Source organism: Oncorhynchus mykiss, chromosome 21 (assembly GCF_013265735.2).
Source record: "Oncorhynchus mykiss isolate Arlee chromosome 21, USDA_OmykA_1.1, whole genome shotgun sequence".
Lineage (NCBI taxonomy): Eukaryota > Metazoa > Chordata > Actinopteri > Salmoniformes > Salmonidae > Oncorhynchus > Oncorhynchus mykiss.
Genome location: NC_048585.1, coordinates 36,425,160 through 36,442,798, shown reverse-complemented (window position 1 = coordinate 36,442,798; position 17,639 = coordinate 36,425,160). Strand labels below are relative to the sequence as shown.

General features: G+C 40.4%; 1 protein-coding gene across 9 annotated transcripts in view; it reads right to left on the bottom strand.

The window, feature by feature from the left end:
• Positions 1 to 16,659, bottom strand: part of LOC110500329 (polyadenylate-binding protein-interacting protein 2B) — a 31,658-nt gene extending 14,999 nt beyond the window's left edge. For 3 of the 9 annotated variants that reach the window (XM_036957717.1, XM_036957720.1, XM_036957713.1), the window contains exons 1-2: positions 16,382 to 16,659; positions 9,399 to 9,571 (exon numbers count right to left, since the gene is read on the bottom strand). In XM_036957717.1, coding sequence (XP_036813612.1) covers positions 9,399 to 9,560 — 162 coding nt within the window. In that variant the 5' untranslated portion in view covers positions 9,561 to 9,571; positions 16,382 to 16,659. Of the gene's footprint in view, positions 1 to 9,398; positions 9,572 to 15,867; positions 16,024 to 16,381 lie in introns of those variants that run through there. The other 6 variants (XM_036957714.1, XM_036957721.1, XM_036957712.1 and 3 more) reach the window with 6 other exon arrangements.
• Between the last annotated feature and the right edge of the window lie 980 nt (positions 16,660 to 17,639).

Here is a 17,639-nt window from a genome sequence, read left to right as displayed (position 1 = left end):
CTTCAATGTCTGTGCAAAGTTGCTGGATATTGGCGGGAACTGGAACACGCTGCTGTACACATCGAACCAGAGCATCAAAACATTATTCATGGGTGACATGTCTGGTGAATATGCAGGCCATGGAAGGACTAGGACATTTTCAGCTTCCAAGAATTGTGTACAGATCATTATGCTGAAACATAAAGCGATGGCAGCAAATTAATGGCATGTCAATGGGCCTCAGGGACTCGTCACAGTATCCCTGCGCATTCAAATTTCCATCGATATGCAATAGTGTTCGTTGTCAATAGCTTACGCATGTCCATACCATAACCGCACCACCACAAGGAACTCTGATTTGCTGATGTCAACACTCACCGACACGACGCCAGGCGCGTCTACCATGTGCCCGGTACAGTTGAAATGGGATTTGTCTGTGAAGAGCACTTCTGGGTTCTTTTATTTCAGCTCATGAAACCAACACTTTATATGTTGCATTTCTCTTCTTCTCTTCAATATACAGTGGGGAGAACAAGTATTTGATAACCTGCAAAAAAATCGGTGTTTCCTACTTACAAAGCATGTAGAGGTCTGTAATTTTTATCATAGGTACACTTCAACTGTGAGAGACGGAATCTAAAACAAAAATCCAGAAAATCACATATGATTTTGAAGTAATTCATTTGCATGACATAAGTATTTGATACATCAGAAAAGCATAACTTAATATTTGGTACAGAAACCTTTGTTTGCAATTAGAGATCATACGTATCCTGTAGTTCTTGACCAGGTTTGCACACACTGCAGCAAGGATTTTGGCCCACTCCTCCATACAGACCTTCTCCAGATCCTTCAGGTTTCGGGGCTATCGCTGGGCAATACGGACTTTCAACTCTCTTCAAAGATTTTCTATTGGGTTCAGGTCTGGAGACTGGCTAGGCCACTCCAGGACCTTGAGATGCTTCTAACGGAGGCCACTCCTTAGTTGCCCTGGCTGTGTGTTTCTTGTCGTTGTCATGCTGGAAGACCCAGCCACGACCCATCTTCAATGCTCTTACTGAGGGAAGGAGGTTGTTGGCCAAGATCTCACGATACATGGCCCCATCCACCCTCTCAATACGGTGCAGTTGTCCTGTCCCCTTTGCAGAAAAGCATCCCCAAAGAATGATGTTTCCACCATGCTTCACGTTTGGGACGGTGTTCTTGGGGTTGTACTCATTCTTCTTCCGCCAAACACGGTGAGTGGAGTTTAGACCAAAAAGCTCTATTTGTGTCTCATCAGACCGCATGACCTTCTCCCATTCCTCCTTTGGATCATCCAGATGGTCATTGGCAAACTTCAGATGGGCCTGGACATGCGCTGGCTTGAGCAGGGGGACCTTGCATGCGCTGCAGGATTTTAATCCATGACGGCGTAGTGTGTTACTAATGGTTTTCTTTGAGACTGTGGTCCCAGCTCATTGACCAGGTCCTGCCGTGTAGTTCTGGGCTGATCCCTCACCTTCCTCATGATCATTGATGCCCCACGAGGTGAGATCTTGCATGGAGTCCCAGACAGGGGGTGATTGACCGTCATCTTGAACTTCCATTTTCTAATAATTACGCCAACAGTTGTTGCCTTCTCACCAAGCTGCTTGCCTACTGTCCTGTAGGCCATCCCAGCCTTGTGCAGGTCTACAATTTTATCCCTGATGTCCTTACATGGCTCCCTGGTCTTGGCCATAGTGGAGAGGTTGGAGTCTGTTTGATTGAGTGTGTGGACATGTCTTTTATACAGGCAATGAGTGGAGAACAGGAGGGCTTCTTAATAACCTCTTGCAGCTCCCCCCCTACTTTGTGCAATTTCCACCTGAAGACATACCCAAATCTAACAGCCTGTAGCTCAGGCACAGAACCAAGGATATGCATATTCTCGGTACCATTTGAAAGAACACACTCTGAAGTTTGTGTAAATGTGAATTGAATGTAGGAGAATATAACGAATGAAGGTTGAATATATTAGGTTGAATATATTATTATTACCTGCTAGATCTACTGTCTCTTTTATATTACAACAGACCAGCTGTATCTACTGTCTCCATTTATTTTTGGCCATTGATGTGGTCCTGCCCTCTCCTCAACAGCCTCAAATAGGCTATTTCATGTGGGTTGGGGAGGGGCAGCTCACATTTCATGACATTACATGTTTACATATTGCTTCTAAATAAATAAAAAAAAATCACAAATAATACTTTATATTATTAATTTCAAACAAGGGCATTAGCATGATAAGAACTTACCAGTCCAAAACAATGTCCTCTCCCGTTCAAAAAATATTCCTCCACAATCGCTAAATGAAGCGTCCTACAACAATCTCAGTCTCACCTTCCCAATCAATTTATTCTAAAATTGTGTGTACATCTGTATATCTAGACTTAGATTTAGCTTTCCCTGACTTAGTCGCCATAATGATTGATATATAAACAGCTGAATCTGCTCGTTCACCAAACAATGCAGTGCGTAATATGCGTAGCTTCTTCCGGTATGAAACTTAAATAGCAAATTACTCACTTTACGCTGAAGCTTACTACATGGGTTGGTCTTGCAACACAAACATGGCGTATTGCCGTTTAGCTCAGCTCATTGGCTATCTAACCAGCTAGATTTCAAGAGGATCAGTGGTCATTGGGTTAAAAAACAGTCAATCAACAAAACAGCGGGCAAATCATTGGTGCAATGATGTCATGACTTGTCTTCAAATCGGTTTCTTTCAGTCAATACGTCCCGCGAAATGGCCCATCACGTTTGATTGTGTTACAAACAAACCAGTTGATTGCAGTGAAACCAAACATGACTGGAAAAGTCACGTTCTGTGTGGGTTATTTACCTGGAATGTGTCGTCGAAAAATGGAATGAGACGGAATTCACGACACAAGCGGTTCACAAAATGTTTCGTGTTAGGCTATAAAAACGGATTTTATCAAACAAAAGATCATTCATTGTGTAATAATGAGCATTGGAATTGCAAACAGATGAAGATCGTCAAAGGTAAACAATTTATTTTAATGCAGTTTTGTGTTTGTTACACCTGTGCTGGTTAAAAAATTATTTTTTTAATGGGGCTCTATGCTCAGATAATCGCATCGTATTCTTTCGCAGTAAATCCTTTTTTAAATCTGACAACGCAGTTGGATTAGCAAGATTCTAGGCTTTCGATACATGTGAGACACTTGTATTTTCATGAATGTTTAATATGACTATTTATGTAGCGATCACCGTATGTTGTGGAATTTCAGCCCGCTAGTGGGTTCCGTGCGCAGAGAGGTTAAAGAAAAACTAACAGGTCTGTGAGAACCGGAATTCTTACTGGTTGGTAGTTGATCAAATACTTATGTCATGCAATAAAATGCAAATGAATTACTTAAAAATCATACAATGTGAGTTTCTGGATTTTTGTTTTAGATTCCGTCTCTCACAGTTGAAGTGTACCTATGATAAAAATGACAGACCTCTACATGCTTTGTAAGTAGGAAAACCTGCAAAAATCAGCAGTGTATCAAATACTTGTTCTCCCCACTGTATATGGAGGGAGACTGAGAAGCAACGCTCCAGGAACCCCTGCTCTGAAAATTCCTCCAAGAGAGGAGGAAATAGTTCATATGCAGTCAGTGACCTGTTTATTGGGTAAGCCACCCTGTTCACGAAAATGGTTCGCTCCTACAGACAGTGAGTCACGTGGCCATGGATTGCTATATAAAGCAGGCATTCAGTTGCTGTTTGATTGAACGTCAGAATGGGCAAAACGAGTGACCAAAGAGACTGAGCGTGGTAGGATTGTCGATGCCAGGCGCGCCAGTTCCAGTATCTCAGAAACGGCCGGCCTCCTGGGATTTACTCACACACACACCTAGGGTTTAGAGAATGGTGCGAAAAAAATACATATTTTAGAAGTTTGGTTGATTTCGACTTTATTTAACCAGGTAGGCCAGTTGAGAACAAGTTCTCATTTACAACTGCGACCTGGCCAAGATAAAGCAAAGCAGTGTGACAAAAACAAAGCAGTGTGACAAAAACAGAGTTAAACAAACGTACAGTCATTAACACAATAGAAAAATCTGTATACAGTGTGTGCAAATGAAGTAAGGCAGTAAATAGGCCATTGTGGCAAAGTAATTACAACTTAGCAATTAACACTGGAGTGATAGATGTGCAATTAGAAATACTGGTGTGCAAAAGAGCAGAAAAGGAAGACCCAGAGTCGCCTCTGCTGCAAGAGGAGAAGTTGATTAGAGTTACCAGCCTCAGAAATTGCAGCCCAAATAAATGCTTCACAGAATTCAAGTAACAGACATCTCAATATCAACTGTTCAGAGGAGACTGTGTGAATCAGGCCTTCATGGTCAAATTACTGCAAAGAAACCACTACAAGGCTGTGTAGGGGCTATTTGACCAAGCAGGAGCTTGATGGAGTGCTGCATCAGATGACCTGGCCTCCACAATCACCCGACCTCTACCCAGCTGAGATGGTTTGGGATGAGTTGGACCGCAGAGGGAAGGAAAAGCAGCCAACAAGTGCTCAGCATATGTGGGAACTCTTTCAAGACTGTTGGAAAATAATTCCAGGTGAAGCTGGTTGAGAAAATGCCACGCATGTGCAAACCTGTCAAGGCAAAGGGTGGATACTTTGAAGCAGCTCAAATATATTTTGATTTGTTTTACACTGTTAGTACATGATTGTGTTATTTCATAGTTTGACTTCACTATTATACTACAATCTAGGAAATAGTAAAATATGAGTAGGTGTCCAAACGTTTGACTAGTACCGTACGTAAATAAGGTATCAGTTTATTTAACACATTCGCAAACATTTCTAAAATATATATATATATATATATATATATATATATATATATATATATTTTTTTTTTTTATTTTTTATTTGTCATTATGGGGTATTGTGTGAGGAAAAATATTTATTTAAATACATTTTAGAATAAGGCTGTAACTTAAATTGTGGAAAAAGTCAGGGGGTCCGATTACTTTCCGAATGCACTGTGCGTATGTAATACACACACAAATATATGGGGGATCGGATATGCAGACAATTACATTGATTGAAACCACAAAATTGTAGCTGATCTAGCCTCCCCCAAACAATGAGAAACCGTTTGTCTCATACCGCTGTCAGAAGCATTGGCCTAGCATTAATATTGTGTATATGTATCAAGTATTCACCTCCCCTTGGATTTCTTCACATTTTACAGTGTTACAAAGTGGGATTAAAATGCATTTGGCAACAATCTACACAAAATACTAATGTCAAAGTATTGGGGAAAATCCACAATTTCTTTAAAAGTTATGAAAAATTAAAACAATAATACACCTTCATTAGAAAAGTATTCACCCCCTAGTCAGGACATGTTAGAAACACCTTTGGCAGCGATTACAGCTGTGTCTTTCTGGGTAAATCTCTAAAAGCTTTGCCGAACTGGAATGTGCAATATTCAAGCCTTGGCAAGGGTCATTTAAAGTCTAGCCATAGATTTAAGCAATTTATGTCCAAACTAAACTTGGCCACTCAGGAACATTCACGGTCTTCTTGGCAAGCAATTCAATTTGGCCTCGAGTTGTAGGTTACTGTCCTGCTGAAAGGTGAACTAGCTCAGTGCCTGGTGTAAAGTAGACTGAAGCAGGTTTTCCTCTAGGATTTTGCCTGTGCTTAGCTACATCCTGTTTATCCTGAAAAACTCATCTTTGACAATGTCAAGCATACCCATACCATGATGCAGCCATGCATGAAAATAAGGAGTCAGTTATGCGTCGTTTGCCCCAAACAAGGCTTTGCATGTAGGCCAAAAAGTAAATTCTTGCAGTATAACAGTACCCTGTTGCATACATGCACGTTTTGGAATATTAGTATTATTCTTTTCACTCATTATTGTGGAGTAACTACAATGTTGATCCTTCCGCAGCTCTCTCCCATCACAGGTATTTGACTCCGTAGCCTTTAAAAAAATCCCCAATGGCCTCATGGCGACATCCCTGAGCAGTTTCCTTCCCGTCCTGCAGCTCAGTTCAGGAGGACGACAATAATCCACAGGATAATTATTAACTCTTGGTGTTAGGGGGCAGTATTTTCATTTTTGGGAAAAAAACGTTCCCGTTTTAAACGAGATATTTTGTCAGGAAAAGATGCTAGAATATGCATATAATTGACAGCTTTGGATAGAAAACACTAACGTTTCCAAAACTGTAAAGATATTGTCTGAGTATAACAGAACTGATGTTGCAGGCGAAAGCCTGAGAAAAATCCAATCCGGAAGTGCCCCAGGTTTTGAAAGCGCTGCGTTCCAATGACTCCCTATAGGGCTGTGAATGTACCATCAATGAGCTTTCTACGTATTCCCCAAGGTGTCTACAGCATTGTGATGTAGTTTTACGCATTTCTGTTGAAGAATAGCCGTATGGGGGCACATTGCGTAAGTGGTCACATGGTGGCTCCGAGAGAGATTCTCGCGTAAAGTGCAGAGGTAGCCATTACTCCAATCGGTCCTAGAGAAAAAGGAATTGTCCCGACGGATATATTATCGAATAGATATTAGAAAAACACCTTGAGGATGGATTCTAAACAACGTTTGCCATGTTTCTGTCGATATTATGGAGCTAATTTAGGAATATTATTCGGCGTGGTGGTGACCGCAATTTCTGGGCGATTTCTCAGCCAAAACGTGAAGAACAAACGGAGCTATTTCACCTACAAAAAAAAATATTTTTGGGGAAAAATGAACTTTGGCTGTCTACCTGGGAGTCTCGTGAGTGAAAACATCCGAAGTTCAAAGGTAAACGATTTAATTTGATTGCTTTTCTGATTTCCGTGACAAGTTTGCCTGCTGCTAGCAAGGCATAATGCTATGCTAGGCTATGATAAACTTACACAAATTCATGTCTAGCATTGGCTGTAAAGCATATTTTGAAAATCTGAGATGACAGGGTGATTAACAAAAGGCTAAGCTGTGTTCCAATATATTTCACTTGTGATTTTCATGAATAGGAATATTTTCTAGGAAGATGTGTCCGTTGCGCTATGCTAATTAGTGTCAGATGATGATAACGGTCCCGTTCACGGGCTGGGCGTCACTACAGGTTAAGGTATAGGGGGCAGCATTTTCACTTTTGGATAAATAGCGTGCCCAATTTCAACTTCCTGCTACTCATGCCAGGAATATAAGATATGCATATTATTAGTAGATTTGGATAGAAAACACTGAAGTTTCTAAAACTGTTTGAATCATGTCTGAGTATAACATAACTTATGTAGCAGGCAAAACCCAGAGGACTAACAGTTCAGAATTTATTTATTTTTGGTCTTTCTCTGTTCACTGAGTTCTCATTGGCATATTAAATTTCTTAGGAACCTGTTTTCAGTTCCTACCTCTTCCACTGGATGTCACCAGTCTTTGGAATTTGGTTGAGTTATTCATTTGTGCAATGAAGAAGTAGGTCATCTAGGAGCAACGCAACACTGTTGAGTGCGCAAGACGTGAAAAGTAGCATGGTTTGTTTTCTTCCTGTAATGAACACAGATAGACCTGTATACAATTTGATCGATTATTAACGTTTAAAAATACCTAAAGTTGTAGTACAAAAATAGTTTGAAATATTTTGGCAAAGTTTATAGGCAATTTTTAAATGTTTTGTCGTGACGTTGCAGCTGTTTTTTGGCAGCTGTTTTTTTCTGAATCAAACCAGTCAAATAAATGGACATTTGGATATATATGGACGGAATTAATCGAACAAAAGGACCAATTGTGATGTTTATGGGACATATTGGAGTGCCAACAAAAGAAGCTCGTCAAAGGTAATGCATGTTTTATATTTTATTTCTGTGTTTTGTGTAGCGCCTGCAGGGTTGAAATATGCTACCTTCTTTGTTTACTATTGTGCTATCATCAGATAATTGCTCCTTATGCTTTCGTCGAAAAGCCTTTTTAAAATCTGACATGTTGGCTGGATTCACACCGAGTGTAGCTTTAATCGAGTATCTTACATGTGATTTAATGAAAGTTTGATTTTTATATAATTTTGAATTTGCCGCGCTGCATTTTCCCTGTTTTTTGCCCAAGTAGGACGCAAGCGTCCCCTATACCATAAGAAGTTAAAAGACATTACGTTACCCATCTACCAATCACTGCCCTTCTTTATGTGGCTTTCGAAAAGCTCCCTGGTCTTTGGAATTTTATCTGTGATTGAACCTTTCTGGCGCAGGGGTCCCGCTAGCGACCCACCTCAACAACATCCGGTGAAATTGCAGTGCGCCAAATTCAAAATACAGAAAACGAAATATTAAACCTTCATGATAATACAAGTGTCATACATGATTCTTTAGCTCAGAATCTTGGCAATGTAACCGCATAGTTGGATTTCAAAAAGGCTTTACGGCGAAAGCACAACATTCGATTAGCTGAGGTCAGCACCCCACAACAGCATATTATCCAAGCAAGGGTCACAAAATCCCAAATAGCGATAAAATAAGTAACTTATCTTTGAAGATCTTCCTCTGATCGCAATCACAAGAATCCCAGGAACACAATGAATGGTCGTTTAGTTTGATAATTTCCTTCTTTATATCCCAAATAGTGCGTTTAGTGGGCGTCATTGAGTTCAGTAATCCACCCGTTCAGAATGCAGACACAGGAGTTCCAAAAAGTTACCAGTAAAGATTATCCAAACAAATCAAACAACGTTTCTAATTCATTATTAGGTACTCTAAATAAACAATATTTCATATGGAGCAAACCATTTTCAATAGGAATGGAAAAGAATGCAGCGCACGCCCTCGGTCACATGCTCAATTAGACTAGTTTTGCCATAGGACTTCCTGAGGATAAACAACTATTCCCCTTTGGTTTTTCAGAATACAAGCCTGAAACCATGTATAAAGACTGTGGACATATAGTGGAAGCCATAGGAACTGCAATTTGGGAGGCGGAAGTCTTTGGTTTCAATAACTTCAACTTGGAATTGGCTGGCAGGTCAACAGAAAAAAAAATGGTCCTTGGGTTTGCGCCTGCCAAATAATTTCTGTTATACTCACAGACATAATTATAACAGTTTTAGAAACTTTAGTGTTTTCTACCCAAAACTACCATGCATATGCAAATCCTAGCTTCTGGGCCTGAGTAACAGGTAGTTAGTTACTTTGGACCTCAGTCATACAAAATTCCAAATACTTCCCCCTCTCCCTAACAAGTTTCACACTCAATACTTGACTGAGGGAGCTTACAGATGTCTATGGGGGACAGAGGAAGGGGAAGTCATTCATTTCAAACAGAGCGAGTCCATGTAACCTGTGATTTGTCACCACATTTTAATTTAGGATTGCCTAAAGAGGGTGAATACTTATGCAACAATGATATTTTACTGTGTGTGTGTGTACCAACCTGTCTGTTGTACGCATCCTCGTTCTCCATCCACATGTACTCAGCGAAGGGATCGTCTCCTCCCTGTTCACCCTCTCCTGCATGGCCATTGGCTACAGCCTCCATGCCTTCCTTCCCCGGCGCCCTGCCCCCCGGCGTCTTCGCTACCTCGGGACCACTCATCTCCGACGGCTCTGATTGGGCGGGATAGATAGATTCATGTTGTGTTTTCTGGCTACTCACTAGCATGTGGGCTTGTGCTTGAGAGATTGTTGAACCTTCGCCTCCCCCATTGAAGAGTTGCAGCGGTGAGACAAGATCGTAATTTGGAGAAAGAGAAAAAGGTAAAAATACAAAAAAAATACATTAAAAAATGATATACACCTATGGGCTAGGCTACATGAGATGTTTGACTGACTTGAAAAAGTTTTTAAAAAGCATGCGCTGTTGCTTGGCAACAGTGGGCATCATTCACAAGTTAATATTGTCACCCATCAGACTACACAAATTTAATATGGTCTTTATATACTAAATAATATGTGTGAACTTAGTTTTGATTTAGAATGGACTGTTATCATGCACCTGTCTCGGAACAGGGGTGTAGGGGAAAACAATATGTAATCTATGCACTTAAATGGTGAGGCTATATTGCTGTTGCAAAGAACTTAATATTAGGAAAGTTAATAAATAAGTAGGCCAAGCCTATAGAAAGCTGATTGGATCTGCTTTTTAATAGGCGATCAAAACACTTCACGCAAATCCATAGCCTATAGAAATGTTACAGAACATGAGCTCATTAAGCGTTTGATTTGATTTTCAAAATATTGATGTCAGAGTGATTAGAGGGACAATAGTGATGAGTACAAGGCAGTTAGCAAGTTTGGTCATTAGTGGACTACCATCGGCAGCATCAGAGCTCAGAGAAGCCTAATTACAGTGATTAAATGGTCACATAGAATTCGACTGCGGCCATGACTCATTACCACCACACAGGCGGTCACACGGTCACCGTACCAGCCCTGGGCATGACCTTTGCTATGCTGCAGTTGATAACCACTGGAGTGGAGTCTTGTCAGTTTTTTCTTGTAGGCCTAGATGTTGGTATGTGTGATAAAAGAGGCAGATAACACACAACCTTGACGAACTCCAGACTTCACAGCAAAGCTTGTGTTGTTTGTTCCCAGTGTGCATGAAAAGTTGCTGTAGAACTGTTTTATGATTTTAACATGTCTGGATTCCATCTACAACACAGATTTCATCAGCATTTTGAAAAGACTTAAGAAAGCTTACTCAACTCTCACACAATATTATCTGACAGCAGTACTGTACTGTCTGATTTTGATATTACTACAAGTGTTGCATGTTGTGTGATCTCTCCCTCTGAAATTGTTGTTTGTGCTTCTTTCAGCCATGAGCTAGAAAAAAATCCAATCAAAATTGTTAAATGAAAATCGTGTGATGGAGATTCTCCCATTCACTGATGAAACTAGATAAACATGGGTGCAAGGTGTGTGTAGCTTTGTCAATGTTGTTGTAAGAGTTCCATTAACCCTGATAATGACAAATTGAATACAATTCCATAAATGTATTTTGTTTAAGATCATTCCAATCATAAAGGGCTACACACAAGTCAAAAGTAGTGCACTAGCCTTTTAGCAGCTTACTAGTTTAGAGGGAGGTAACACCTGTGCAAGGCCGGATTAAGACCCTAGAGCAGATGTCCGCGCCCCCGTGGAAATCTAACTACCATAATAAAACATCTCCATCAAACTGTCAGTTTAAAATACAGATCTGTTTTTTTTTTTCATCTTTATTTAACCAGGTAGTCAAGTTGAGAACAAGTTCTCATTTACAATTGCGACCTGGTCAAGATAAAGCAAAGCAGTTCGACACATACATTTTTCTCCACCACATCAGCTAATATCGCACTTCTCCATCAAATCAAATGTTATTTGTCACATACACATGATTAGCAGATGTTATTTATTGCGGGTGTAGCGAAATGCTTGTGTTTCTAGCTCCAACAGTGCAGTAATAGCTAACAAATTGCACATATAGCCAATACACACAAATCTAAGTAGGAATGAATTACGACTATATATACACATATGGACGAGCGATGTCAGAGCAGAACGGACTAAGATACAGTAGAATAGTATCGAATACTGTATATACATATGAGATGAGTAATGCAAGATAACTATTAAGAGAATGAGAAACAGTTGAATAGTACAGAACAGTATATACAGATTAAATGCGGTGAAAGGTGACAGAGCTAGACGGAGATAGAGTGGTGTTTGTCAGACCATGAGTGTTCTGATTGGACAATAAGACTTTGTACAGCTGTGTTGTCATCTAGTGGAGAAGTTGAGTATTGTAGCTTTACATTTTCTAACTCTTGGTGCAGAGCTATTTCCTGTCAGAACAACAGAGATAGTCTCTTACTAGGCCTTGGTTAAAGATACGTTTAAGTACTTTGAGTTAATAGGACATGCGTTTGCTAATTCAAATTGTGTTTCTATAATTTATGTTATTTACATGTTTATATTAGTGTTCTAAATTCCGATTATGCTAAGCGAATTGCGCTAACTATCGTCCATTCACTTAACATTATGTGTTAGCATGCTAGCTAATGTTTGACAGAATTTAGCTTCTTTGGGTTTTGGACAAAAATAACTATTTTATGTGTTCAGATTCCTCGTGACAGAGCTAAAGTATTAGTTATTCAGTTGTATGGACACTTAGATTGTGTGTATATGTTGTGTGTGTATATGTTTTGTGGCACCTTTCCTGTGATGTAAATTGTCCTCATTTCTGTAGTCATGTTGGCTAGCTAGGCTTATTTTCTTGTTGCTAGCTCATGATAGAAACGCTGTTCTTTATTTGTATGAATGTATATACTGATTTCTCTAATACGTTCTCCTTTCTGTATCTGTTAAAAACCAAATATATTTTTACTAAAGATACTTAACGGTACCAGTGCCTCCCTGATTCTTTACTGGAAGAGTGTAAACTGTCTGCCAAGCTTTGTAGCCTACACATTGTGAGGGCAGAACAATGAGACATTAGGTCTTCTCACAAAATCACCTGTAGAGTCCGAACGGTTTGGGCTACAAACTATTATGACCCCTCTGTGGAAAGGTGAGACTCTCAGGAGACCAAACATTCCAACCACAGGAGCCCGCTCTCAATGTTCAAAATACACCAGAGAGCATAATATAGCCACAGAGGATCAATAGTTTCCTTTGGCCTATTTTGCAAATGAGATTTGTTTTTCTCCCAGACAACTGGATGATGGGGAAAATTGTATTAATTAGCTTTTCAAAAAAAAAAAAAAGACGTTTAAAAAAACAACTATGGCAAAAAGCCACCTATCTGCTAAAGGAAACCCTGGCGTTAATTAAGTGACATGGCCCAAGGAAAAACATCTGGTCTATGATGTCAACACAACGGGCCATGTAATGGTGCTTATGTAATTTTATTTGACCTTTATTTAACTAGGCAAGTCAGTTAAGAACACATTCTTATTTTCAATGACGGCCTAGGAACAGTGGGTTAAGTGCCTTGTTCAGGGGCAGAACGACAGATTTTTACCGTGTCAGCTCAAGGGAGTCGGTCTTGCAACCTTCCAGTTACTAGTCCAATGTAGCTAGCTGGGACACACTTTTCACACCACCTCAATACAAAGTGATTTTCGTAGCAGGTTAGGAGATAATTTTTCTAACCCTAACCTTAGTCTCCTAACCTGCTACGAAAAAGTAACTTCGGTATCGAAGTGGCATGAAAAGTGTGTTCCCCATAGCTAGCCAGCTAGAGACTTGCATGGGAGTGTAGCAATCGCATAAGATTGCATTCAAATCAAAAGTATTGGTCACATACAGATGTTATTGCAGGTGTAGCGAAATGCCTGTGTTTCTAGCGACGACAGTGCAGTAATATCTATCAATTTCACAACATATACCCAATACACACAAATCTAAGTAAATGAAGCTTGTGTGTGTGTGTGTGTGTGTGTGTGTATGTATGTATGCTCCAAAAAAATAAAGGGAACACTTAAACAACACAATGTAACTCCAAGTCAATCACACTTCTGTGAAATCAAACTGTCCACTTAGGAAGTAACACTGATTGACAATACATTTCACATGCTGTTGTGCAAATGGAATAGACAACAGGTGGAAATTATAGGCAATTAGCAAGACACCCCCAATAAAGGAGTGGTTCTGCAGGTGGTGACCACAGACCACTTCTCAGCTTCCTGGCTGATGTTTTGGTCACTTTTGAATGCTGGCGGTGCTTTCACTCTAGTGGCTCGGGTAGTGCAGCTCATCCAGGATGGCACATAAATGCAAGCTGTGGCAAGAAGGTTTCCTGTGTCTGTCAGCGTAGTGTCCAGAGCATGGAGGCACTACCAGGAGACAGGCCAGTACATCAGGAGACGTGGAGGAGGCCGTAGGAGGGCAACAGCAGGACCGCTACCTCCGCCTTTGTGCAAGGAGGAGCACTGCCAGAGCCCTGCAAATTGACCTCCAGCAGGCCACAAATGTGCATGTGTCTGTATGAGGGCCCGACGTCCACAGGTGGGGGTTGTGGTTACAGCCCAACACCGTGCAGGACATTTGGCATTTGCCAGAGAACACCAAGATTGGCAAATTCTTCACAGATGAAAGCAGGTTCACACTGAGCACACGTGACAGAGTCTGGAGACGCCGTGGAGAACATTCTGTTGCCTGCAACATCCTCCAGCATGACCGGTTTGGCGGTCGGTCAGTCATGGTGTGGGGTGGCATTTCTTTGGGGGGCCGCACAGCCATCCATGTGCTCGCCAGAGGTAGCCTGACTGCCATTAGGTACAGAGATGAGATCCTCAGACCCCTTGTGAGACCATATGCTGGTGCGGTTGGCCCTGGGTTCCTCCTAATACAAGACAATGTCATGTGGCTGGAATGTGTCAGCAGTTCCTGCAAGAGGAAGGCATTGATGCTATGGACTGGCCCGCCCGTTCCCCAGACCTGAATCCAATTGAGCACATCTGGGACATCATGTCTCGCTCCATCCACCAACGCCACGTTGCACCACAGACTGTCCAGGAGTTGGCGGATGCTTTAGTCCAGGTCTGGGAGGAGATCCCTCAGGAGACCATCCGCCACCTCATCAGGAGCATGCCCAGGCGTTGTATGGAGGCCACACACACTACTGAGCCTAATTTTGACTTGTTTAAGGACATTACATCAAAGTTGGATCAGCCTGTAGTGTGGTTCTCCACTTTAATTTTGAGTGTGACTCCAAATCCAGACCTCCATGGCTTGATAAATTTGATTTCCATTGATAATTTGTGTGATTTTGTTGTCAGCACATTCAACTATGTAAAGAAAAAAGTATTTAATAAGAATATTTCATTCATTCAGATCTAGGATGTGTTATTTTAGTGTTCCCTTTATTTTTTTTGAGCAGTGTATATAAAAGAGGCAGTTGTAGCTATATAGAGATCTAGCGTGCTACAGTAGCTAGGCTACTCAGCTACAACACGGGCAAGCTTATATGCTAGTCATGACACCCACCCAACGTTTGCTTGGTGATGTTACATTTTCAGTTCTCGTGACTTAGTAATATCATGCTAATGAAGTGTAGACAATGAGCTAGAGCTAGCTAACCTCACAAATGAAACCACGTGTTGTATTTATTTTACAATCCACAATGCCAGGATTACACCTGTAGGTTGCTACTGGCTTTCGATCTGATTATCCTTAATTTTTTTACTAGTCTGGTGTATTCATTAGGATAACAGTCTACGATTTAAGAACCAAAACTTCAGGTTTCTATTGGACAAATGTATTTAGACCCCTGCCCAATCGGCGGAATTAATACACCACGGGTTCTTCTCTGCCTTGTGAAATGCTTAATTCTCGACTAAGACTTTGGCTAAATCTTCTAAATTCTTGGTGGTAGATTAAATTCTAGTTTATAATAGACCAGTGTCACAGCTTGTCAAAATGGCTAGTTAGCTAACATCAATGTTGGTTACAACACACAGGACCTGTACATTAAGTTATAACATAACAATAGTTACATGACATTAGCGAACTGTTAGTTGAAAATAGAGGATTTAGCTATGTAATACTAACAAACACCATAACCATGCGACCACCACCACGGATGGGCCTACAAGGAAAACATAACGGAACGCTAGCTAAAGGAGTTAACTAGCTAGCTAAATTTCACAAAACATCGACAGTGAACATGTTTTGGAAAATGGAACAGCAATATTAAATTATATAACTCCGCAAAGCAATGTAACAACGAGTCGGATTCCATTCACATGGCACAATGGATTGATGCGTCAGAGACGCAACTAGTTAGGAAAACTAGCATGGCTAGTTAAGTGAATGGGATTTTAGAAAGGAATCCGTTCAAAACGCAAGACTCAGCGTTCAAGTGCGTGGCTGTGAGATCCATGTAATAACTGACCGTGGGTGTTCGAAAGTAGTACCTGGCATTCTTGCTTTCGCGTTACTTCAAGCAGACAAATTAACGTATTTCCAACACACTTTCCTGGCGAGGCTAGCTAAACGACATTAGAAACACAGTAGTCTGTATGCTTGAACAAACGTCAAACACGTCTCTTTCACCAAAAACACACGCGCGTGTAGCGGAGTGGTAAGAAAAGGTAAGTCTATGGGCTTTATTTGTTGAATATTGAAATAGAAACAAAAGTATACCAGACTGTTACTAAACAGTTGTTGCTTGTGACACAGTGGATAGCTCTAGTTCAAAGCAATGCTAGTATTAAAAAAAGAGCACTTTGTTGGCTAGCAGAGTAAACAACGTTATGTTAGCTAGCTAACGGACAATGCAGTGTGTTTTCTGAAAATCACTAACGTTATATCCTTTATAGTTACCTACTTAGCTTTGTTTTGATATTCAACTGTCAAGCAAAACCAATACGAGCATTCTGAATAAAAATAAACAGGCACAGCAATTAACTTAGCAACATAGCGACTTACCAATAACTACTCACCAACCAAATTGAGATGTGATAAACAAAACCCGTCCTAAAAACTAAACAACGGCGGCGTCTCCTATCTTCCCGGAAATGCGAAAGAACCACAAAACAATAGAATACATCCGTTTAAGCCTCGTAAAAATATGCGTCTTTGTCAGTTTTCTCCCATTATTGTCCATAGAGAGACTCGAAAATCACGATTTGTGCCACAAAGGCGAGCCAGGAAAACGGTCACGTGGTACCGATTGTCCAACTGTACACACAGAACCTTCGATAAGCCCCGCCTCCTTTGTTACTGTTGCAACCTCAGACAACATTTTCCTGGGAAGCTAAATTTCCATAGCCTTGGGAAGTAGGGGTGCTGACAGTGTTGGGTTTGTTACTTTCTAAATGTAATCCGTTACTCTTACATGTCCAAAAATTGTAATCAGTAATTTACCTTTTGGATTACCCCAAACTCAGTAACGTAATCTGATTACATTCCGTTACTTTTAAATTACTTTCCCCCTTAAGAGGCATTAGAAGAAGACATCGATGTAGGTTACCAATTGAACAACATCTATTGCAGGATAAATCAACGTTAAAGTTTACATAGCTGGCCATATGTGGATGTTGCATTTTACTTTATGGGTTGGTTTTGTAGGTTTCTTCTAACCCAATTGCTTTCTACTACATATAATAAATAATACGATTAAATTATATATTTACATTAGAAACCAAAGTCTATCAGAATTACAGTCATTCCAATTCATGTTATACCCCTTGATCTTCAAGAATAGGACTTGGAAGTATAGATTAACCAAATTGTTTTACCTGAGCATGACCCCAAAACTAAGGACTTATTAGCCAGCCCTACTCTACTCAAATTGACTCATTGATTGAAGTTGAAAAAGAAATGATGCGCTCATGCAATGGCATGCTTTGAGCACTACTGAAAAGTGCTATTTACATGTGAAAAAATAATGCCATATGCTGCATTTGCTACAGGCCTATTGTTTACCTTTTTGTTGGTGACACTTTGATGTCTTTCTAATATGCATCTGTTTAAAAGGCAAATCCATGAAACAATAACAAAACGGTTGCCCAACAAGAAAGCAAAATCATTTTTTGATATGATGTTCTCTGTGATTCTTAATGTAAACATTTAGGGCAGTAGTGGATCTGTACAGGCACTCTGTACAGGCACTTTGGTAAAAAGCTGAGGGATGGGCCTGGAGAAATGTAACCACTCTCAGATTAATAGACAGAGCTATGGATGT